The following is a 24,770-nucleotide window of genomic DNA, read 5'->3' on the forward strand; positions in this document are numbered from 1 at the left end:
GCCTCTCTCTCTCTCTCTCTGTGTGTGTGTGTGTGTGTGTGTGTGTGTGTGTGTGTGTGTGTGTGTGTGTGTGTGTGTGTGTGTGTGTGTGTGTGTGTGTGTGTGTGTGTGTGTGTGTGTGTGTGTGTGTGTGTGTGTGTGTGTGTGTGTGTGTGTGTGTGTGTGTGTGTGACATTAGCAGCTGTGGCAAACTGCCATCAGTCAGAGCAGCGGACACTGAAATACCTCCAGCAGGACCTCCAGCCTCTGGTTTGGCTTTGACTTCTTCAACAACTGCTTGTCATCTCAGGGATTTTAATTTTGGATTAATCTCGTTCAGTTTTTCTTTTCTTGCCCCGATTTTTTTTTATGGTTTTGTGCGGATTTATGATGGAGAATTAAAATGGTGAGGAAGAAAAAGCTGCTGGTGTTTGAGTAAGTATTCACTAAGTTTTGAAAATTCAGTTTACAGCCTCGATATAATCCCTACAGAATTATTACGTGATGAATTATTACATAATTTGCCTGTGATCATGTTTTCATGTTAGTAGCAGCTTGCCACAGCTGATGAAGTTTTGGTTTAGTAAATAATACATGGCCTCCTATTTCCAGTGTGGCTTTGGCATCGTGAATTAATAATGATCTGGATATACTCAATTGCTCCCCTGGGCAGATATAAATTTCATCCCATTCAACTGTCCTTTTGATCCAAACTATCCTCTTGTCTCTCTGAAACTCACAAAAATATTAGCACTTCAATCGTTTTCTCAGGTGATCCAAGAAACAAATAATTGTGAAGGTGATGTGAATGTACAGGTTATTTTTTTCCACATTTGAAATAACCTGGGCTCAAACTATTTTTCTGTCAGCTTCCCCATTGTGTTTGGTGCTATTGTAGCAACACAGGTGACACAAGAGCTTGTGTGTGTGTGTGTGTGTGTGTGTGTGTGTGTGTGTGTGTGTGTGTGTGTGTGTGTGTGTGTGTGTGTGTGTGTGTGTGTGTGTGTGTGTATGCGTGACCTTTACATTGTACCATTCGATCTAGCATTCTCTGTCTCTGGGAATTTTGTTATTTTGCCTTTTAAATCTGGTCTTTCTCCAAACTACGTAAGAAAGATATAATTTCTTGATCTGTCAGTGCGTTCAAAGGAGTTTTACTTTAGTGGTTGACATGAAAACATCCTCGCTCTGCCTTCTTTTTTTTTTATTTTTTTTTTTTTTTAGAATTTGTGGAAGCATGATGTGGGATGGATAAACAACAACAAAACTCTGCTGTAAGTTGACTGAATGGCTGATGGCCCGCAATTTAAACATGTCCTTTTTTATTGTGTGAATATGTGTGAATCAGTGGTCTTTTCCAGTATATAGTTTCCCTAAACCCAAACATTTATATAAATATGAGTAATGTAGCAGCTGTGGGGTTTAAAGGTTAACTGAACGTTATAGATTTACAATTATATTTCATACGTTTTTCATAAGTCATTATTTACATTTTGAAAGAGTAAAACTCCAAATGTCAGTTATTCCATCCTATCAACGTTTATATTTGTGAATATTATGTCTTTGTAGAGAATATAAACCTGTGTATGCATGTCAGGAAAGCAACTAAACTGTGAAATTAAACACACAACATGCCTTCCTCTCGTTCTCTCTGTAGATGGCCTCCAATGACCCTGACCTTCCTGAGCCCTCTGGTGATCCTCAGCCTGGTGACCTCATTGAGATCTTCAGACCAGCCTATCAACACTGGGCTCTCTACCTGGGAGATGGTTACATCATCAACTTAACTCCAGTTGGTCAGTGAGAGCCTTCAATCTGCAGTGTCTGCCACTGGAAACTGACTTCTGACAAATTTGGCAAAGCCAGCCAAGGGCATTAAAGTTAATTATTTTTTTTACATTTAAATATGAATTATTGATTAAAGTCTTTATGCTTTCCCCCTTTAAACACAGTTCTAGTTCAGGTTAAAACGGTTCTGTCTGGATACTTCACCCTGTTTGAAAGCCACAGCCTAGTCAAATATTTGGCCTCTTAAATTTTGCTCTGAATTTTAACCTGCACTTTTTTGGCAAGCACGTGGACCTCACGTTCAGCTGGTTTTGGCATTGTTCCCCCTGTTTCATTAGTAAAATGAGTAATGTGAAATGATAAACACACTTTTTCCAGTTTCTTTATTTGTCATTTGAATAGGGAAATGCTTATTCTCATCCTATATAGCAAGAATACAAAACGTTTGGGATCTATTTCCCCACATTTCTTTATTGTACAGATTCAACATCCTAAATGATTCCCTCACGTTTCCCTGGATTGGAAGTGTTTATTATTTTATTTTTTTTGCATTAAAAGAAAATTGTGCCCCTGAAGCTCTCCTCCTGTCCCACAGATGAGAGCCAGGCGGCTGCCATGTCCAGTGTGAAGTCCGTCTTCAGCAGGAAGGCAGTGGTGCGCATGCAGCTGCTGAAGGAGGTGGTGGGAAGCGACTCGTACCGTGTTAATAACAAGTACGACCACAACCACACGCCCCTGCCCGTCTGCGAAATCATCCAGCGAGCGCAAGCCCTCATCGGCCAGGAGGTTTCGTACGACCTGCTGGGGAGCAACTGCGAGCATTTTGTCACCCTTCTGCGCTACGGGGAGGGGGTGTCCGAGCAGGTCTCTCACTGTTTGTTTTGCTTCTGTCTCATGTGCCATCAAGGCAAAACTTTTAACTCATCACAGCACAGTGACTGATGAATCCCTCCACTGTCACAGTTTTACATTTTAGAACAGAGTCTTAGAAGAGAACATCTTTTCCAAAGTGTCAAATCAAAGTGATCCTCGCCATAAATTAGGACTATGTTTTTTTTTTAATTTGGACATTTCAGTTCCAATGTGTGGTTGCTGATTGTTTACCTGACTTATTCATGTAAAAAAAAAAAAAAAAAAATAGGAATGTAATCTACTAAAATGAAAACACAAATATTGTCACTTTTCTCCAAATTATATTAGATGTCTGTGTCAGCTTTGGTCACTTACTTGCAAATATGTGATGAATTAAAAGGTAAAAAGGACACTTCCCTATTATTGCCCCTTAAATGGAGTGGGTTTCATCCATTTAAGTCAGATAAACTGTAATTTACTCAAATACAACCACTGTCTATATTTTTATGAGTCCAGCTGGTTGGGTTTAGGTGCAGGTTTGGGGTGAGGGTGTAGGCTACATATTTTCAGTTTTTAATATTCACAGAATAAAACAGATGTGGTGGTTTGTCTGCTTCTTCTCATGAACAACAGGTTTTGTTTATGAGTAAATGTTTTAATGAACTAACCTATAATGATGCATTTTTACTCTGATGGGTTTGGGATAATGTTTTATCATGGGTATGCAGTAAGCAATCCAAGCTGATTGTTGTGCTCCGACCTCTGCTGTTGCTGTACAGTAATCCTCAGCCCACGTCCTGTGCTCCTCCTTGTCTCCACAGGCTACACGGGCCATTGGGGCCATCAGTTTGGTGACGGCAGCAGCCAGTGCCTTCTCTGTCCTGGGACTGATCAACACACGATCCAGAAACAGGCCTTTCTGACAGCTACGTTCTTCAATGAAGGGTGTTGTCCCCCAACATTCATGCGGCTGTCACTAAAAAAATGAAATAAAGTAATGATCAAGATGCACATGTTTGTGTTATTTGCCCCGTAGTAAAATAGAAGTGAAAACACAAAGAGTTTTCTTGATATATCCTGCAGTAAACTTTTGATCTGGCGAGCTCACTGTGTTTGCAGCAGCTCGTCAAATATGACTTGCACACACCAACAACGCATCAGTACGCATAAATGATCTATTTGTAAGGTATACTGTAAGTATAGCCTTTACAGCTCACAGAAAGTACACGTCAACACTCATATTTTTGCTGTGAAGGTACTGCGTATTCGTTGGACTCATACAGTACAGTTTGTGGAAGTGCTTTTACCTGCTCGACTACCTGTAGCCTCTCTAGTCTCACATAGTTTTGATTAACAGCTTCTCAACTGGTTCATGTTGTTTATTTAAAAAAAAATTAAAACTCACGTCTATTCTTTTCCTGAATAATGAATGTGCAGAGAATACATATACTAAAACTGACTGTACTGGAAAATACCACGAGAGGGAGACAGAGTACGGTAGAAAGTGTAATTCTCGCAGACACTCACAATGAACACTTTTTTTTTTCTGTTGTTGCCAATAGAAATTTCTACAAGAGAAAAAAGACAGAACATCTAGCCATAATTCATCCAAAACATTGAAATACATATTTGTCCAAAAACAGGTTTTAAGTGAATAATTTCTAGTAATCAAATAAGAAAGCCTATTTAAAGTCGTTCTTTCTTGAGTTATCATCAAGGCGCGAATTTCTTGGAAAATTAGGCTTCATTGGTTCGTGAGTGTTTTGCATATTTAGGATGATGGGTTTATCAAAAAAACAGAAGTTCCTCTTTCAGGCATTTTTGTAGACAGCCTGAGAAAGAACCCAAACTTCCTTTTTCCATTTATTCAAATGTCTTCACGTTTTGGAACAGCGACTTAATTTATCTGAGAAGCAAACTCTCATGTGATGAAATTAAAGTTTAATAAAAGTATGCTGCTCGTACGTGAGGCGGCCCACGGGCCTCCCCGAAGGACCCCGACTCCCCACCGGCTGGCTGCTTGTGAGGGGAGCGAGCTGAGATTATGATCTGGCCATTCATCTCTTGGAGGGGAGGAGTTAGCAGCGGAGCCAGAGAGGGGTCAAAACAAAATGTGTGTCCCCGGTCGACTAACATTATTTCCGCCCTGTTTCGGTGCCGTCCTAAATGTCTCTGAATTTAAATGGACTGCAAAACGAGGCTGAGCTGATCGCCGTGACTGCCCCCCGCCTGACGCTCCTTCAGTCTGAACCGAAGCTGAGGATGGATGGAAACTTTTCACCGGCTGTTGTCTTCTCGGTACTCGTGCTGTCCGCCGTGTTGTCATCCTCATTAGCTTTGCTGGAGCCTTACGACCTTTTATATGACGATGCGGTGCAGGCGTTTTACAACAGTGACTATGAAAATGTGGTGCGCTACATGGAGGGAGCGCTCAGCAGCTACGCAGAAGTCCGGCGCACCAAGGTCCGGTGCCGGCTGAGGTGCCAGGACCAGCATCCGTTTGATGAAACCTTCTCGGACCTGCTCTTCTTCGACGTGGTCCTCCGGAGAGCGGCGTGCCTGGACAAATGCATCGAGGAGAAAATTGGCACACAGTCGATGCACAGAGTCAGCGAGGATGTGGTTCAGGACTTCCACAGGAGGATCCCCTACAACTATCTCCAGCTGGCTTATCAGAAGGTGAAAGGGGGTTGGGGGTGCGGAGTAAACGGGCTGTGAATGAGTACTATTGTTGTCCACTCAGCGGGGAATGGTTTGTCTTGCTGCTCTGCTCTATATGACCTGCTGCATTCTTCATCATCTGGTGCTGCTGCCCAGCAACGTGATGCAGAGCGATAAGAGAAGAGGGGAGGTCACAGGGGAGTGGGGTGGGGGGGTGGGGGTGGAGGAGGGTTCAATGTTGCTGCACAGCACACATTTGTATTTGAGCTACATGCAAAGTTTGACACGTGCCAGGACATCAGTATTGTGCAATGTTAGCCTCAGAGAAATCTCAAAGAAGAGTTTGTGAAGAATCGAAATGTTTGCCAATATTTATGTTTAGCAAAATGATCACTATAAGGACTGGCAAACATGTGCATTCTTCATTCTTTATGAAAAGTAAGCTCTTCAAGGATAGTTGTTATTTGGCAGGATATATTATAGAGGTAGTGTAAACTTTATCATCGAAGCTGAAGGTAGTTTAACATGTTGACCTCGAAACCTAACTGAGTTACAGTCTCTGCAAAGAATAAATAAAAACATCTGTGGCGCAAAACTGTACAGAATTCAAGCAAAAAAAATAAGTACAACAAACATCTTAATGCAGGAAAACACAATTATACGACACAGCTTCCATATGTACTGATAGTGGTACACGTGTGATCAACCAGCACAGGTCAACAATATTAATGCGCTGGTACTACCTGTCAGACTCGAGGCAGAAAGCTAAATGCTTGTCGCAGTAAATCAAATGATGTTTTCAGTCCTGACAGTAGCAGTATGTAACAGCGTGATGTAACATGCGTTACATGCATCTGTGTGCATTGATATTAGATTCACTTAGAGGTGGATCGAAGTTCAGAGGCTGAATCACAGCAGGTTGAATCTTTACTTGCTTCAGTCCTTTGTTTACAACACAACTGATTTTTCTGGCCCCTCTGTGCATTTATATGATTTTTTATCATTTTTATTATAATTTTTTTTAATGCATTTCATTCTTTCTCTTTCCTGCTTCATCCCACCTCCAAAGTGGTAGAAACGTGCTTGTTAAGAAGACACAACTCAAGATCCACTTGTAAGTGCACCCAGGTGAACCTGTTGAGTTGTTTTTTTTTTTCATTATTGCAGCACTATAAACTGCCTCTATTAGTATTTGTCCACCATTTATACACATTTCCAAAACAGTGCTTCTCATGAGGTTCATCCTTTGGCTGGGCTTTTGATAAGGCGTGGGAACAGCCCAAGACGAAGATAAAGTAAGAGAGCTGGGAACAAAGTGTAATGGCTTGTTCAGACTGTGTGTGAATCTGGTTTGTTATGCGTGGTTTCACAAAACTATAAATGGATATTTATCCATTGATGGATATTTTCATTGAAGGATTTTTATTATAATAAATATAAAAGGACATTTCTGAATGTCTTCCAACCAGCTTTTTGCTGAAAAAAACAAGTGGATACTTAAAAATAGTGGAACTTGAGCTTTACACTTGGTTCAACATGCAGACATAAAATACGATGCTTGATAGGAACTGTGATGCAATGATTTGTGCATCTGTCCCTCAGCAGCACACTCACATCAGCTTCAGGACACTTCAGAGTTTGGATGGTTGCAGTTTCAGTAGCTATCATACAGCTTTTAAAGGATGTGGATACCTTCTTTACCTTCATGTAAATAAGACATTTTAACCCATTTGGAGTTCACCTGGTAAGCTAGCAGCATTTCCTCACATGTACCTGAGACCCAGTCCTCTGCTGCTGACTGCAAACCACCTCCAAATGCCCCGGTGATGACACACAGCTTCCACTGCTCAGAACTGGAGGGAAGTTGATCAGTCCTGTTACTGTCTGCGGGCAAATGGTTTCTTCACTTTTTTCTGAGTCAGCAGAGAAAGACTAAGAGCTGAGCTGACGTACTCCATAAAAGTTCACGCTCCTGTCTAGACATGAGCATAGATGGTCTTACGCACAGATGTATGTCCAGCTGTAAAAATATTCCTCAACTTTTGTGCAAAGCGTTTTGATTTCTCTAACATCTGCCTGGAGAAAAAAGTGCCACGTGATTATATATTTTTTTCTGTCTCTACAAAGCAGAAACTGACGTGGTTTTCAGTGCTCGAGCAGATCTTTATTTCCGTGTCTCCTGGCGTGCTGACGTCTTTATAGGAGCACATCAAGGCTGAGAGCGCTAATCTAGATCTCACCACAGGTGAGGAGAGGCTGGGCAGCTTCTTCTGGCCAGGCCGATCTGAGCACATCAGACTAGTCAATGTGTACATGCACACTTGTATCTGACTCTGAATGTGTGTATGTGTGCACGCACCCGCACGTGTGTTGGTATGGGGGTACTTGGTGGTATTTATGAAAATAAATAACATTCCTGCAGTATTTAACATTCCAGCATCACACACCCACCTCCTGACAGCCTCTGGTATAATGCTGCCTTTGGGCTTGTTAGAAGAGGCTCCACAGTCACCAACTGTTCTCCTCACTCAGGCCGCTGCCTATGTCCCCAGCTCGCCCATCATTTAGCCTGGCAAATATTTTATTTTCCTGTTGTGGTCTGTTTGCTTTTCTAAAAAAAAAAAGAGAGACACGCCACCTTCTGCAGCTTTTAAAGGGAGACTTTTGTAGCTGCCAGTGGGCTGGAGTTCGATGGCCTCCAGTGATCTCTGCCACTGGCCACTGCTCTCGTTACAGTCGCCTGACTGCAGAGCGATCAAAGGCCTTAAGCTCCCCTGAGGGGCAATGGAGATTGTATCTCCAGCATCTTTATTCTTAATCTGATGGGTCTCACAAGAGCTGCTGTTCCAAGAGGGGAACGTGAAACTAGAGCTCGTTATTCAAATTTTTATTTTTTAAAATCTACTTATGTTAATTTATCCCTGTTTATTTTCATGATGAGTGAACATTAGATACAAATCATAATGTAAATATCCAGCTGCAAATTAAACATATTGTTTTAGCTGCGGACACTGTGATCTTTACCATTCCTCCGGCCGAGCGACAGCTGTGGCAGAAGGTAGTATGTTTTCACGTTGTCCGTCCGTCAACATGCTCATGAATGCGATATCTCAGGAATGTCTTGAAGGACTTTCTTCAAATTTGGCCAGTTAGATTTTGGTTGTTAAAAGTATACAATATGTTTGTGGCCATAACTCAAGAATTCACACAATAATTGTGACAAAATTTCCCACAAATGTCTGATAGGATATAATGATGAAGAGATGACATTTTATATCCAAAAGGTCAGAGGTTAACTTCACTGTGACGTTATAATGTTCTGTAAAAAAAACCTTTCTGTCCATTATTCAGCACCGTAACTGCGCAGCACAAGTGGAAACTGTGATCATACTTCATGTTTGATACTGATTTGGTGACAATAATCTTGGGTGTCCACCTTGAAACTCTATAGATCTATTGTGCTGGCAGGTTGAAGATGTGTGTGAAATTGTAGCCTCTTTGCAGCAACATGTATATTTGAAGCTTTTTTTTACTGTTATTGTTACCTCTTTGTGTTCTATTCGAATCGACTTCATTGGCCAAATTCCTTCAAAGTCTTCATGGCATAAATTATATGAGTCTGGACAGACACTGATGTAAACTGCAGTCAGCGGAGGTTGACTCGTTAGAAGAGACAGAACACAGTAAATTAGTAATTTCCACTTTTTATCATATAAATTCGTAGCATTTTCTCCTTTCTATTATCGCAAGATTTCCCATCACAAGGACCTGGGGAAAATCTTAAAAAATGAGGCACCGTATAATCCCTTCTGATCCAAACCCTGCCGGCTTTACCCTTTCTTCCCTGCTCTGGGTATAACAAATATTCTGCACAGATAATTGTCCATTATTAGCCCCCTACGGGGAAATCTGTCCTCGGCACTCAACCCATCCAAGTATTTACGAGCCGAGGTGCAGTTCCCAGAGACGGCAACAAACACACTGTTGTCATCGAGTGTGTCTCATCTCACATTTTCAGGCCATAATAGTGCTTGTTGTATGAGAGCTCACTTTACGAGACTGCCGTCAGTGATCCAGTTCATCCCATAAAGGTTTGGGAACTTGGGATGCCAAATACCATTTATTATGGAGGTTGATGATGCTGTGTAATGACCCTGTTGATGTGTTCATCCTGTTACCAGTGGAACTGCAGTTCTGACAGCAGATGGGGCTTTTGGAGCCATCAGTGTAAATGTAGCTTTAATGTCGAGGAACAAGGATGATGAAAATTGGGGCGATTTGTCAGGAATTCCAAAATGTAAACAGGAATTTAAGTCCTAACAATGAGGGTTTAATTTCCTCTTGTTGAAACTGACATAAGAGAGGAGAGGAGTCATGATTTGACTTGTCTTAATAATTGTGAATCATAACTCACTGACCATCTTGATTTTTTTTTTATTTTTTAACTTAACTTCCCTGCAGTCTCTCGGCACAGTGTTAAAAGGCAGCAGTAGGTCAAGACACTCTCTGATGTTGTCAGGCTTCTTTGGAATTATCCCTCTAAATATCCGACTAATTCATGATTCCCTCTCCACTGTGAATCGATGATGTGATTATAACACAGCAGAGAGCTTGTGGCTCAAGTCTTCCCCGCTTTGGATGGCCATGCGGTTAGATACAATCTGCTGCCTTGGTTGTAGAGGTGTGTGTGTGAAGTATGTGAGAGGAGCTAAATTATAAAGAACTTTACATAATTAGCCAAACATAGCAGCGGAGGCTTCTCTGTGGGGTGAAATGTCTGTTTCCAGTTTTAGACTTCCACATCAGCTTGAACCCTGGACAAGAATGTTGGATGTGGGGAACATTTTTAGTGGAAACTGAACAGATTTTGTATTAACAGACATCATAGCAGTGTGTGTGTGTGTGTGTGCTAGATGGAAATCACAGATGATGTTATTGTCATCTGTAGCTGATAATAAGGGGATTAAAGGGCTCAGATGCATGGAGAGTGAGCTCGGTCTTTGGAGTGGTTAAAGCAAGCAAAAACACTGCCATTTGCTCGGAGGCAGGCAGGTTGTTTAACGCCAAGTCAGATCTATTTGTTTGATCTGTCCACAGGGTCGTTTTGCGGTTATTTGGAAACGGCCCGGGAGCCTGGAAGAAGTGCAGGAGCAGATGACAGTAGAAGTCATCTCTCCTGCCCAAACCTAGCTGATTATTTGCTCTGGGACTCACTAAAAACATTCATTGAGAGTTTATGATACTCAGAATATGTGGTATGAGGCAACAAGATGCTGTGCTAAGTGTTATAATTTCACACTTTAATATAAGTTTTCTTTCCTTTATTAAATCAATGTCAAGTTAGGGATAAAACTTCAGGTTTAGAGAGCATCAGCTGCTTGATGCACCAGGTGATTGACATTCTTGGTTGAAAGACTTAATTCTCAAGTGAAAGGACCAGTTTGACTTTTCAGGAAAGACTTAATTTTTTAGAGTTAAAAATATGAAAATGGCACTATTCTGTCTGTCCATGAAGCGGCAACCGACGGTGACATCACCCATTGGTTTGTGAACTGCCCTTGTGAGACCTTGAGTTTGGACCGTTGAATTTTGCTAGTCTGGAGCAGTTTGGAGCCAGAAGTGACTATATTTGGACAGGCTGGGAGTGGGTAGATCTGACTAAATCTGATTGTATATACTCAAAACATGACTCTTTGAGGCCTAACTTCTAATTATAGATCGGATTATTTTTAGATGGATCACCAGAAAACTAACAAGAATAAGGGACTTTAGCTAACAACACCATGATAACTTGTGGAATTTTTTTTTTATTGACTTTTAGGCTTTTTGAAGCCAACCTGTATTGTACTCAGTCTTATTGCAGTTTATGGCTCTTCCGCATTGGTCTCATTTTTCAGCCCTGGAAGCTTCGTCCAGTTTTATACACAGTCACAGTCACGTGTCAATTAATGAAGCTGCAGCTAATAGCCAATTAGTTTAGGTTTAAATTAAGCCTGTAAACAGGGAAACAGCTCGCTGTCCTCCCACCAGCACATTAACATGTTATATTGTTTGTTTAGTGTGTACAAAAACAGATGTAAAAACAGCAGGTTCTAGTTTTAGCTGGGATTATTTACCAGACTATTCCTTGGCTCTGCGCTGTGACTCCTTGGTATCTCCATTGGTATTGTGGCAATTTTTCATGGCAACCAGACTCAATGAAGTCACCAAACAACAAGTTTGAACATCACACATATAAAGTGTCAATGAGCAACCTGTAAAGGCACTGGTTGGTGGATTTTGTAATCTTTGGATGGTTCACTGCTACACAATAAATATGGCATATCAATTTCCAAATAAAGATTTCTGATAATGAAAATGGTGAGGGTAAAGAGATGTTGCACTAGTGGATACTAACTTCCAGGTGAGATATTTTCCACACACCTCCGCTGTCATTAGTTTGCTCTCTTGGCTCCCCTAACCTACTGTGCAGTGCTCGGCTCTGACTAGACGGTCAGACATTGTGGCACTTGGCTGTGCCAAAAGTCTTCTGCATGACCGCTTTTGAGCGGATAACGCATCACAGGAATGCAGGGGCATGTTGCGGCACCTATATTGTTCTCGCCCTGATTAACAATTAAACGGCTGAGGGAGAGGAGGGTGGAGGAGGCTGGTTAATGATCACCACTGAAAACACTGCGGTGGTTTGTGAGCTGGGATGAGAAAGCTGCAGGTTGTGGCAGAGTCGGACTTGGCTCACAGGTGACTTTGTGAAGCGCTGGCATTTGTGAAAGTGTAGAGTCCAAACAGAGCAGCAGACTGGCCAGAAGTAGAAGCTGATGGCAATAAAGACATCTTTGATTCAGCTTCCAAAGACTTACTTTGATTAATAGAGATATTTATCACAGTGACCACAGTCTAGTCCTAATTTATGAAAGATCCCAAGATCCTTTGTCACAAAAGGAAGGATTTGGACCAAGATCCACTGTCAGGATCCAAACAGATGGAGAGCAGCATATAGACAGATGTATGTGTGTTGGCAGCAAGGGCAGTTTCTGCTACTACAGAATCATTGTGCTCACTGTGTGTCTGTTTGAATGCATGCCTCTAAATCCTGTTTGTGTGTGTATTATTCTGTGTTGGTGATTATCAGTCTGGTCAAAGTCTCCTGGGTGTCTTAAGAGGAGGAATCAGTGCTACGATGGAAAAAGCTGAGCTTGCCAGGCATCTGTTCAGCTTCACTAGTGACATGAGCTATGTGTTGGCTACTACAGGGCACAAGCAGTAAAACTGCCTCTTTTTGTCATGTTATGTTTTTGTTTTCCTGTAGCACATGGAGAATTTTTCATTTAATTTTTTCATTGCTGTTTTCCTAGAAGAGAGGGAAAATGCTTATTTCAGTGTACTGTGACACCCACAAAGTACGCAGACGATGATTGGGAATATGTTTGCATGAACTTTTCCTGTGTCTGACAAGTGTGTTGATTTTCCGAGATAAATACTAAAGTGAACTTGGGTCAGTTTTGAGAATGTGAAGCTTGAGAATATACAAATAGCTTTCGGTCATAGACGAGGGAGCAGATAGAAGGAGCCTTTTATGGACTAATTGATGATTCGGTACAAACTACACTGATCACTTTAGCTGAGTTATGCATACGTTCATTGGTGTGTCGGCTGCTAAACCCAGCTGTTCAAACAGGGCACATGGAAAGCGTCAGTGTCTTAATTTTCTTTTTACCAATATGTTTGTTCATATGAGGCCAGCATCCTGTTAAGGGTCTGTAGTGAGTAGCTCAGTGTCCTCTGACTTGTTTGGCTTTGACATAACTGTTGGCACAGATTTATGCCAACGTTAGTCCACACAAAAAGTAAAATGTTCTTCAGATTTTTGAGGTGTCCTATATCCACCTCGCAGCTTTTTCTGCACAACCGTGAGCTATAAATTGTGCTACGGTCTCAGGTTGCTTCTGTTCTCAGCAGATGATTTCTGAGAAACGAAGAGCTGTGGGCTGTGGAGTGGAAACCACAGAGAGGGGAGAGGGCACAGGAAGTTAAATCTGTTGTGAAAACACTGGAAAATAGACTAGTTGTCTAGGTTTGTAGTTTTCTTGAAGTACACTAATGTTAGTTTTCTGTTTTTGTCTTTTAACAGTTTAGATGTAGATTACAAAGACTCAGTGTTCACATATAACTAATGTCCTACCTTTCCATTCATGTACTGAACTGAAAGCTCCTTTGGTAAGATGGTTAACATTTAATTGAGGCCATTATAGCAGTGGTCCCGTAGGGAGCCTGCAGGCCGGGTCGGCAGGGTCACATGTCTGTTATTCCATTTTTCCACTTGTTAAAGCTCACTTCTTCCATGGCATGGCATTGTGTGACTGTATGCATTTCCACTTCAGCTTCACAGCATAAGGTAACTGATATTGCTCTGATATTATGGTTCTGCATGGGATAAGGGCCAAACAGTGATGTTCTCCAACCTCTCGACCAAGCTGTGTTGACATTAATTGGCTCAGCTTGAGTGGGTCCTCGTGTTGCTTGAAGTGAGCAGGGATGAGATACCACAACTGTGCTGTTGTTTAGAATCCAGTATGGTTTGTGTGTTAATACTGTTTGCAGGGTGAACTTAACTCTGTCACGCTGTTCCATTCCAAGTTTATATCAAAGATCTGATGCAATATTGACCTTGGAAACAATGATTTTCAGCAGATGCAGTTTGTTGAGTTTCCATTCAATTGCATGTTAACATTTTTATTTTTCTTGTGCACTTTATTCTCACTTTTAAACCAACATGGAGCAGAAATCCTTAAACACTCCATACACCTTCTTTTGGTTCATTTGTTTGGACCGCACCAGAGCCTTCACATCAGGCTAAAGGTCATCATACATCGGGAGCGGGACGAACAAACGACACAAAAATGTGAAATACTCACCTGCGAATATTTCACATCGAAATGATTCATACCTGCAGTGATGTGAATTCGGTCATGATGGATACTACAGCATGTAGTGATGAAGAAGGTCTCCTGCTCCTACTCACTCGACAAAAGGAGGGAACATTAACCAAACCTTCTGTGACAATGTTGCCTGCTTACTACTAACTAAGCTACATCAAGAAGTAAACTATATAAACAACTCACTGTCCTGACAACCACATTGTTTGGCGATGTTGCTCCATATGTTGTACCTTAGTACTGGATTGCTTTCTTTGTCATTTTTGTGTTCTTTGTCATAATTCAACAGATGACTGGAGACAAACGTTGTCATCAAGAGTTGTGATGTGATGTCTGCTCCACTTCTACACATTGCTATTATTTGCGTTTTGTTTAAAGAACTCATGACAAAAACAACGGTCTGAAAAAATATACTGACGTGTAAATCGATTGCACAAAGACGGTACCTGGTGGTAGATAAAATGTATTAATGGATTTATTTGACTTTGAACAGTGAAGGACTTTTACATTATGGTTTCATATGTTTACATTTTAAGTGTGGATTCTTCAAGTATTCCTCACAGGGAAGGCTCATTCATACTCTCAGGGCAGTTTGTTTGCCTTTTCAACCGCACAGCTGTTTCCTTTAAAATTCAATTAGAAGTGTTGATTGTTTATTCAGACCCACTCTGCTGTCGTCAGCCTGCAGGGCGATGGTTCACATAGTGACTCTAGGAAATGTGCGCTTCTTATGTGGCACAGTTTAACGTGTGTCAGCCTCCTTCTGTCTGTAAATGTTCCACTATAGATGTTTGTTCAAACCATAAAAAGACAGTATTACAACTCTCTGAATCCACCCTATGCTACTCATCACCAAGTTTAACAGCTGGCATAGAGACTCCTCTCTATTTCCAGCTTGCACCTCCCCCTCCCCCTCCCCCCTCTGACTTATGACTGCCAAATAATAATTCATCATATGAGTGCACAACGCCGGGGTTTCCAACTATTATCCCCTGCTGCTCTGAGACCTGCTTATCTTTGTGTTTACAGAACGGCATCTCTCCTCTGCCTGAGAGGTTTTCCCCTGTAGGTAGTATTGCACCTATTTAGAGGACAGGAGAGAGTAGTTTTCATGGTCCCATGTTGACCTGACCCCTGGCTGACTCTGACCTCACGGTGTCTCCACATCTGGTTCAGATCTCTGAATTGCAGCTAATAACAACGTTAGGCACAAGGAGCCACAGAAAGGCTGTGATGTGTCCACTTTATCAAAGCGGTGTGATAGGAATGGGGGAAAGTGAGGTTACGGCTGAATTCTTTTCCCTTTGGTTGCACATTGTGTCATTAGCCAATGAGAGGTCCTTCTCTAGTGGCTCGTAATGAGCCAATGAGATCATGGCTATCGGTGCACTACTGGTATCAGTATTTGGGGTAATCCCTGTGTCATTTGTATGGATTACTTATCTAAACACAACGGCCTTTATTTCACAGAGCTGCTTTGTAACCTCAAACTGCCTCCTGATTGTTGTTGACACTATTATTCATGCAGCTTAAACTGAATGGAGACAATATGTGAGAGACAAAATAAGGAATCTGTTTCTAAAATAAATCTCACAATAAAAAGCTGGAAGTAGTTTTGGACTCCCAACATGTAGCTGCATCATATCTCAATACATCCAGAGATAGAGATTAAATAGGATAATACGTATATTTTGATCTTCCCTGATACGCACGCTGAGCCAATTTTCCTTAAAGAACCTTTGCTGTAAATTAAGTGTGTCCCCTGCGACCTGCAGAAGCGTTTCATCTGTGAAACGTTAAAGTGAGGTCAGTTTTGCATCATCTGCTGGCTCCTGTCCTGTTTTAAGGATTAGCTGAGCTGATTAATAGAACAAAAAGTGAGACAGAAGAATTTACGCAGGACTGAAATTTCTTTGATGGATCCTTGGCTTGGAAAATGAAAGAGTTTAAAAAAAACTTAACTGTTTGTCTAACAGAATTCGTCTGTTCAAAGCAAGACTCCAATCACTTTTTATCCAGATGAATAATTAACTGATTACTTATTAGTGAGTTACAACCTACTGTACCTGATTTTTTTTTTTTTTTTGCTCACAGGGACTGTGGAAACAAACTGTGAACGCAACACACCAGTGTTTATGTCAAATGTGTTCACATTCAGTGGCTCAGTTACACATTCAGCAGCTACAGAGCAACAGCAGCATTCATTTGGAGCCATCTAGTGAGTATACTGTATGTTAAATGCTGCCAACTTTCACTGTTAAAAAAAACAACCTTACCTGTTGTGGTTGGAAACAACATGAGAGCGGTGAGAGTGAACCAAATCACAACAACTACAGCTGAACTAAAACAATCTATAAGGCTGAAATTCAGAATTGGGGGATTTTATTTCTGGGTTAATCACGATGAACTCCATCACAGGTAAATAGTCACGTGATTCAATGTCAATATCAAAATATATATCACAGCCGGTTTAAGAAGTTGTAGCATCAGTGAGTGACTGTAGAGCTGTTGCCATGTATCTAAAGATCAGAACACGCAGTCAGACTCACATTATGTTCCTCAGCGTGCAGCAGTGGTCGTATGAGCTCTGCCCAGAACTGTAAAAGTATGCACGGCTTGGTTTCCAGAATGGCATGTGTATTTTTGAGTGTTTGTGGTGGTGAAAGGCTAGATGAACACAGTGACTGAGTACACATGAAATACAACCCTGTGCCACCAACACTGATCAGCACTGATGAAAATGGCTGAATCTACAAACAAATCGTAGTTAAATACTTTTGTGTAATAAGAATTATTTAGACTTAGATCCTCCTTCTCACTGGAGTTTGAAAGCTTTGGCTGTCCTACACCTGGGGTCAAATGTTTTCTAATGAGAAAGAATTTAGCTTAAAGTGCTGTATGTCACTGATACACCTTAAGACACTCAGGATGAGCTAAAGGTATTTGGTCATTATGGCTAATCCTCAACTATGCAGGGCCTGCATGGTTAAATTCCTGCCAGATAACGCTACATGTCCATGTTGCAATTTATATTGTAATACCTTTTTATAGTTGGCCTCTGCTTTTGGCTAACGTTTCTGTTCAGCTGTGTTTGCCAATTCAGTAATGATTCATTAAAGAGCTGATTTGGAAGTCCAGTTTATATAAAGCACTGAGCTCTGTGATGTCACCCAGTGGGAGAGCCCCCTCAAAGAATATAAACTTTTATTGGCTCTAGTTTTGATTTTGAGGGAAAACAACTTCGGTGTTGCCACTTCAAGATGATGTATTACCGTCTGGACCACATGCACTCAATAAGAGGGAAGGCATCAGTCTTGTTGAGTGTCTCCATGCAGTTGCAATCATTGGACTGGTGGAGACGGAGGGATACGGGAAAATAAACGCTTCCTCCTGCTGTAATCATAAACAATATGGCACAGCCAAGGCCTCAAAGACGTTCAGCTCTGGAGAAAAGAAACTTCTAGAAAGTTCACAGACTGTTTGGCACCCCTGCTGAGGGTATTCAATGGGACCCGGAATATGCCTTTAGTCTATAATTGGGTGGCATGTTTATGATCGTTCATTGTTTTGTTCTCAAAGCTGCTTTGTTGTTCTGACTTTGGTTCCTGTTTGCAAAAGCTCTGAGTTTTATTGTTATAGTTATGGAGGATATTACTGATCATTAAGAGGAACGGAATCGGAAATAAACTGGTTGATGTTCATGTCACGGTAGAGATTGTGCAGAACATTTTGACACATTTATTTTTTTACTAAATCTTCATTTTCCTTTTTGTTCTCATTGATTGTGTTAAGATTCTGGTGCTTCAAGCCTGAATTTTAGTTTTCACATCAGTATTGAATATTGATTCTTCAAGCTTTTAGTTAATATGTTGCCATTTATCCATCACTCTTTTTTTGCGATGATGTGATGCGTCCTATGTCCTACTATGGGTAAGCAAAGGATAACTATTGATTATAGAGGGTCTTTCTACACCTTTATAATGACTGAGGATGAGGACGATTAAGCTGCAGGAACAGTGCAGATATTTTATGTTGATATTTGATTTTGATAGTTAATATAGATGCTATTTTTTAAAAGGCAGCTGCATATGTTCTCATGCAGAAAAACAAACATTTCTTTCTGTTGTGATAGCTCTTCTTTTTAGGAATTTCATAGAAACAGGATTATCTTCTTGTATTTTTGTCTGCTGTGGAAACATTGACAGGCCTTTTAATTTAGAAAACAAAATACTTGGGGTGCTTTAGGTGCAGCTCAGAGGTATTTATAGACTGCCAGTTGTCAGGAAGGCCAAGGCCATCCTCCACTGTCCTGAACAGCCAAGCAATAGTTTGAAGTCTTGCCATGTTTTTGCTGAGAGGACAAAAGGGGCTGCCGTTTACTTCTGTATTTTTGGCCATCAGTTATGCTCAACGTTGTACAAGGGTTAATCAAAAAAGTTCAGTGCATTAGTGTTTTCACCATGGACCTGAAACTTGAATAGAGAGCACAAATTTAAAGAACTGCTTCAGAAAATCCTCGGCAATGAAGAAATGAGCAGAGTGACTGGCATACATGCCTTCTTTGGTCTTGGTCCGAAGAAGACGCATCAGGTCAGGAGTATAAACAAGAGCATTTTCTGTTTTCTTTGACAGTTGAGGGATTGTGCGCCATGAATTCGTCCCCAGGGTCAAACCGACAATGTCTAGTTCTACTGCGATGTTCTGAGGATCCTCAGGGAAATATTTGGCGCAAAGAACCTGAATTGTGGCACAATTGCACGTTGGTACTCCAACATGACAACGTCCCTACTCACAGCGTGGTGAAAAGGCACACGTTTTCCGCCCTTAACAACACAATTGTTCCCACCTCACCCACCCAACTCACTGGATTTGTCTCCTCGTCTCCGACTTCTTTCTGTTCCCAAAGATTTGACACAAAATCTGACGTTCACCCTCTGCTCAAGTTTCAGGTCCATGGTGAAATGGCAAATGCGCACACATCAGTGGTCACAAAAATAAGTGTAACTCAGGTGCTGAGGTGAAAAAAGTGATCACCCCTCTAATAGCACGACGCACATTGCACGCAATATTTCTACTTGTCTTGTTGTGTAGTTTGTTTACCTACTGTTGTACTTTATTTGCGGGGTATAAACTATGGCAGCACATTTTCCTTCCCGTGGCAGTAAAGAATTGACTTTTTCACCTCACTTCACACTTTTATAATCTGATTTTTCTTAATATTTATTTGATTACCAAATCACTCTGCTGTTTATTGTCAGCATAATTCAGTGAGCTCAGGTTTTTATGTGAAGTCGTGTTTATACGTAGAGATAATGGTAGTAACACGGTGTTTATGATTGCTAAGTTGTAACCATGGCATCTAATCATAGAGAATGAAACGCTGATAAGTTGATGATATTAACACAGGCCAAGTTGATATTAAAAAATACACCAACTCGGTTATGAATATTCTCTCTAGCTGAAAGGTGTTAGGAGGTGTTATTTTGTCATATTATACCTCTTCATACCAAACTGATGATGAACTTTTAATTATCTGTTGTGTAATAGGGTGCAGTTAAGGGGCGCAGCAGATAGCGGTGCAGATGAAGAAGCACATGTGCAGACAACAACGCTTATTTTGTGTTCAGACAGCTTTATGGCTGCATCAGATATGTTAGAACATCTGTAGAACAACCACATCAGTTATTGTGTGTTTTACGTGCTGCTGTTTCTCCACATGAGGATGAGTCCTCAGGGTTTTCCAACCTAGCAGATTGTGGTTAGAAACATTAATACCAAAGCAGCGTCTTCCCAAACTAAACAGAAACATACATTTAGCTTTAGTTGGCTTCTCCGGAGGACCGTACATTTTTCCGTGAAGCCCTGAAGTGCTGACGTAGTAGAAGTCCTTTCATGTTGCTTTACTGGCCAACCTCAAGCTCTCTTGTAAAGTAAGAGCCCGACATGTTTTCTTTTAATGGTCTAAATAAGGCCATGCATGGTAGTTAAAGTGGTTTTTGTTAATTATAGGTGTTTAAGAATATCTCGCATGTTCCTGCCATATGTTCGTGAGAGTGTGATGTTCCCTGGCAGCCGAAATAAATCATAAGCCGTGTGTGCTGTAATTAACTTAATTCCTTGAACTGCGGCTCAAACAAACCAAACCACATCTCATTAAGATGTCGAACGTTAGCTGAGCAACAGCATCGAGGAACATGCCTGGCACTCTTTTGTGACTAACTCCTCCCACAAATGGCTACTAATTAATGAAACCAGTGCAGGAGCTCACCTTGTGCGTCCGTTTCCAAGCAGCTGCGGGGAAACAAACACAACCAATGAGGGTTGCTGCTCTGTGGCCTGGTGGCTTACAGCATCTCTTCATCAAAGAGGAATTTTTACATGGTTTGGGCAGAAGGCTAAATCTTTGAGACTGTCATGCTGAGGAAATGAGTGGTAAATTCCCCGAGAGAGGCTGTAATAGAGAGGAGTGAGAGGAATATGACCGTCTATACAGTAGAGCCATTGTATTGTTGCGCAGAAATTGCTTCATGACATCATGTATATGTTGGAGAGTAAACAACTGTCCTTTGTTAGACCTAGATTAAGTGGGGAAATATTGCTACGGGTTATTAAAGTTCTGATTTGATGTTTCTCTGAAGGGTTTTTATTGGTTTCGTGAGTGTCACCTTATCTTGACAACGTAATATAGTGTACATCAGGCCAGCGCTGGCACTAATTTGGCCTGCTGTCATGACAACAGGTCATCTTCACTGAGTCAGCTTTTCAAATTCATAAATGACAGTACATGTCAATTAAATTTTCCTCTGTGGACGAAGCAGCCTCTTCATCCTCTCTCACTCTTGAACTCCTGTGTGGGCCTGCACTCACAGCGGCTCCAGCATAGCCAATAATAACACAGTCCCCTTCTTCTCCTCTTACTTGCCGGTTGCAGCGTGGTTTTTTCTAAGGTGTAGGCATGTCATACATACAGTGAGGTCTCAGTCATTCATGTTTTCCATGCCTTTACAGTACAGCCTGGCTGCGGTTTATGGCAGAGGCTGTGAGGTTTCGGTACACCGACAGCCAGTAGGAGGCTTCAGCTCGGGCTGCATGTGTGGTGTGTTAGGAATAGCCGAGAGGTTCAGTCATGGGATGCACGAGCGCTGTCTTGGCCTCAGACGTCGTATCGCTGCCAGGGGAGGGTGAGCTCATGTAGTAGTTGTATTCAAGCAGAATATGAGTACGGTTAGTCCAAATTCATACCAAACATGTGAACAGAATTATTCAAACTTTGTGGCTTTTGCTGCTTTCGTTCAACATGTGTCAGCAGGTATGAATACAAAACCACGGTTGTTCTAGACAAACAAACAAACTGAAAGTGTAAATCAGAACCAAGCACCGACAAGTTTCGATGGCTAGCTATGAGGAGCACGATATCCTGACCTATACTGGTTGTTTGAGCCTGAAACAAAAAAATGAGATGCATCCTGATTGCCGAATGGTTTGGGCACTCACCACATGGGCCATATGCTCCGTGCAGCGAACCGTTGGGTCGACTTTCAGTAGGAAGACCATGTCCTGCATGTCCCAGCCCTCTTCCTGCATGTCCTGTCTGTATTTCAGTGTCTATGTCCAATAAAAGCAAACAAATTACCATAATATAGCTTAAAAAGCAACAGGGGATAGTTAGCCAACAGTAATTTTTGGATCCATACACACAAATGTAAGAGTATTTCTGACATTAACTGTGACCAAGACACATATTTTATTGAATAAACTAAACTGAACAGCCTTTCAACATTTCTGTTTTGCAGTTTCTCTCTCAGTTTTTACCCGACTGATACAACAAATTGATTTACAGTATCTGTGATAAATTAATATAGGTTGATATTTATGAGTGCAACCAATTCATAGGTCTGTCACTAACAGAAATGGTTGCAGTCATACTTTCGCATTACCATGATATTATACCAAAATCTTGACTGAAGCTCACTTTCCGCTTGTTTTGTTGTGTCCCTGGAAATACCATATGGATATGTGGTACTGGGGCTGGAATGGTCTTGTTTTCCTCATCAGTGTGGTCTGCTTGTGGATCACTGGTGTCGGATCGGAGCGTTTCAAAAGAAACCGCGGACATGTGTGTTTTCAATCATAGCATCACTGTCTCTGATCAGCTTCACCTTTTCTTGGGCTGATTAGAGGCTGCTCGTCGATACCCTCAGGCACACACACAGTGGACTCGGAGAGACTTGTATCTTCTTGAACAGGACTCTTTGGTCTGTACACCCTCATCGTGTTATCTAAAAAGAAACACCCAGGGTTACACTGAAGTGGCAATAGTTTTATGTCAGAAACCTGGTTTCCATTGTCTCCTGCTAAGTAGGTGAACATACTGTCACTTTCCCTCATCTGCTTGAGATTCAAAGGCAAAGCAAATGTTTAAAGGTCTTTGGGAATGTTTTGGAGCTGCTTAGCTTCTATCAGTCCCACCACTTACAGCTGTCATGGCTTAGTGTTGAAATTTATACTCAAAACAGTCCTTCATCCTTAGTTATCCCACAGGCCTCGGTAAGACTACAGCAGGTATTATCAACCGCCTTACAAGAGGCTTACTCCAAAACTTGTGGCATGTAAATGTTGTTGCATTCCTTTGTGGATGACTAAGTGAAAGTTTAGGCACATACCCGTCAACTCCTGCTTTGTAATTTAGACTTTGTGTTTTTGGAATTACCCCTGTGTTGTAAGCATGTTATTATGATGTTTTCAGCTGCTAACGTGTGCATTCAGTAGCCTCCGTACCTCCTCAGGCTACCACAGCCATCAAGTGAGTCCATTTTTCCAATGAAGTCATGATTAAGAATGTGAACTTCAAGTTTTATGAGTGATTATTTCATTTTTTACCTGTTTCCAGCTTTTACTCTTCCTCACAGTGCCACACATAATATAGATCGCAGCAATTCCTGGCATTGCAGCCTGCAATAAAACCCAAACAAAAGAGCTGTCGTTGGAGTATTATGCCTGTGGACTGCAGTCAGCAGCTAATGAAGTTAATGGAAACAGCAGTTGTGGCTGGAGGCTGCATGGTTGGATGCTGTGTCACTTCTCCGTCCCGGGTGGATGGAGGCAGGAAGACGAGACGAGGAGAGTTTGGGCTTATTTCATTCTCAGGGGTCCAGCATGAGACAGCTGTGAAAAGGGAGGAAATGAAGTCAGCCTCCACATTTATGGAACCACCCCCACTCACACATCACCAATAATGATGATATATATCTTCAGCTCTTTTCATGTAGTCCCTTTGTTTGTGTAGAAGGTACCATATATCTGCAATGTCCTAACAAAAGAAGTCCCACTGGTCGAGCTGAACAGGCACCTGGTTAAATTTTCAATAGTAGTGGAACTCGCCAGAAAGCTTTGTTTTGGGGGGTCTGGTGATGTTTTTCCCCTCCAGATTGCTGGGGATTTCCTCTCCTCCCCTGGGGACATCCTGTTATCTGAGCTGTGACTCAGTCCAAAGACCTAATTTCACTGACTGGACCTTTTTGTTCCCTCTAGATTACTGCAGTTGATTGATGCAGACAATTTTTCTCATCTAAAACTCAACAATACTTATCTCAGTTCCATTAAGCAGCATTGATGAAATATTTTATGAGGTTATGGACTTGACTGTTCGTATTTTTAAATGCCAGTTCATAAGAGGATAAGAAGAGGAGATGGATCAATCATTTGCTTGTATAGCTCTAGCAGCTGTGTGGGATGACTCAGGTCTGAACAAAAGGAAAATTCTATTTTTTTTTTTTTTTTTTAAAAAGGAAATTAATATAACAGCTCAGACAATTCATTTAGTGAGGGAAAAACTGAGTTCAAGACTGTAAAAGGAGGTGAAACAATCAGAGTTCACCTGTTTGGACCGAATCGTTTTTGATATGCCTCGGCGCATTATGTTTTCGGGTTGTCCGTCCATTCGTCCCATTCTTTTGAACACAATTTCTCAGGAACCTTGAGCTTTGAGGGAATTTTTTCAATATTGGCACAAACATTTACTTGAAGTCAAAGATGAAGTGATTCGATTTTGGTAGTCAAAGATCAAGGTCAAATTTCACATTTGGTCGGATGCTGTATTGGTGATACAAGTCTTGGGTGTCCACTTTGAAACTGTGCTGATTGTATAGATCTTCTGTGCTGTGAAGAAGAGAAGGAGAGACTGATAGTAATGTAGGGCTTCTTGTTAAACAACTGGGTCGGGGTGAACTCTGGCCTCTCTGGTTAACATGTTAGTTTGTCATGTTCTTCTCCACCCCAGAAAGACTTATTAATGCTGTTGAGTTTCGCCCAAAATTTTGTTTAATAAGCAGAGGGGAGATGCTGGCACAACGAAAAGATTCTGTGAGAAGTAAATCTGTAAAAGTTTGGATGATGGCAATGAAAAAAATTGTCTGACTTGTGCCAAAGGCTAAAAGCATTCATGTGTTTGAGATCAATAGAGTGAGGAACAAATATCTCAACATTAAAGGTTTTTGCTGTTTGCACCTCATTTTCCCTTTTACTGTCCAAAAATTTAATTTATGAGTAATTTAT

General features: G+C 41.3%; 2 protein-coding genes across 3 annotated transcripts in view; both read left to right on the forward strand.

The window, feature by feature from the left end:
* Positions 1-243: 243 nt before the first annotated feature.
* Positions 244-3,619, forward strand: plaat1 (phospholipase A and acyltransferase 1). 2 transcript variants are annotated; one of them, XM_069694607.1, is made up of 5 exons: positions 244-414; positions 1,204-1,253; positions 1,637-1,775; positions 2,363-2,631; positions 3,441-3,619. In XM_069694607.1, exons 2-5 carry the CDS (start codon positions 1,227-1,229, stop codon positions 3,540-3,542), a joined length of 537 nt encoding a protein of 178 aa, XP_069550708.1. In that variant the 5' UTR covers positions 244-414; positions 1,204-1,226; the 3' UTR covers positions 3,543-3,619. The 2 variants fall into 2 exon arrangements, with proteins under 2 accessions (XP_069550708.1, XP_069550709.1); XM_069694608.1 differs by lacking the exon at positions 1,204-1,253.
* A 1,076-nt stretch (positions 3,620-4,695) lies between these two features.
* The window catches only part of p3h2 (prolyl 3-hydroxylase 2), a 56,273-nt gene continuing 36,198 nt past the window's right edge, over positions 4,696-24,770 (forward strand). Inside the window, exon 1 of the mRNA XM_069694763.1 lies at positions 4,696-5,298. Coding sequence (XP_069550864.1) covers positions 4,786-5,298 — 513 coding nt within the window. The 5' untranslated portion in view covers positions 4,696-4,785. The remainder of the gene's footprint in view (positions 5,299-24,770) is intronic.

Source organism: Brachyistius frenatus, unplaced genomic scaffold (assembly GCF_029030835.1).
Source record: "Brachyistius frenatus isolate BFR_SWC_R1_liver_20210118 unplaced genomic scaffold, ASM2903083v1 Contig_18, whole genome shotgun sequence".
Lineage (NCBI taxonomy): Eukaryota > Metazoa > Chordata > Actinopteri > Embiotocidae > Brachyistius > Brachyistius frenatus.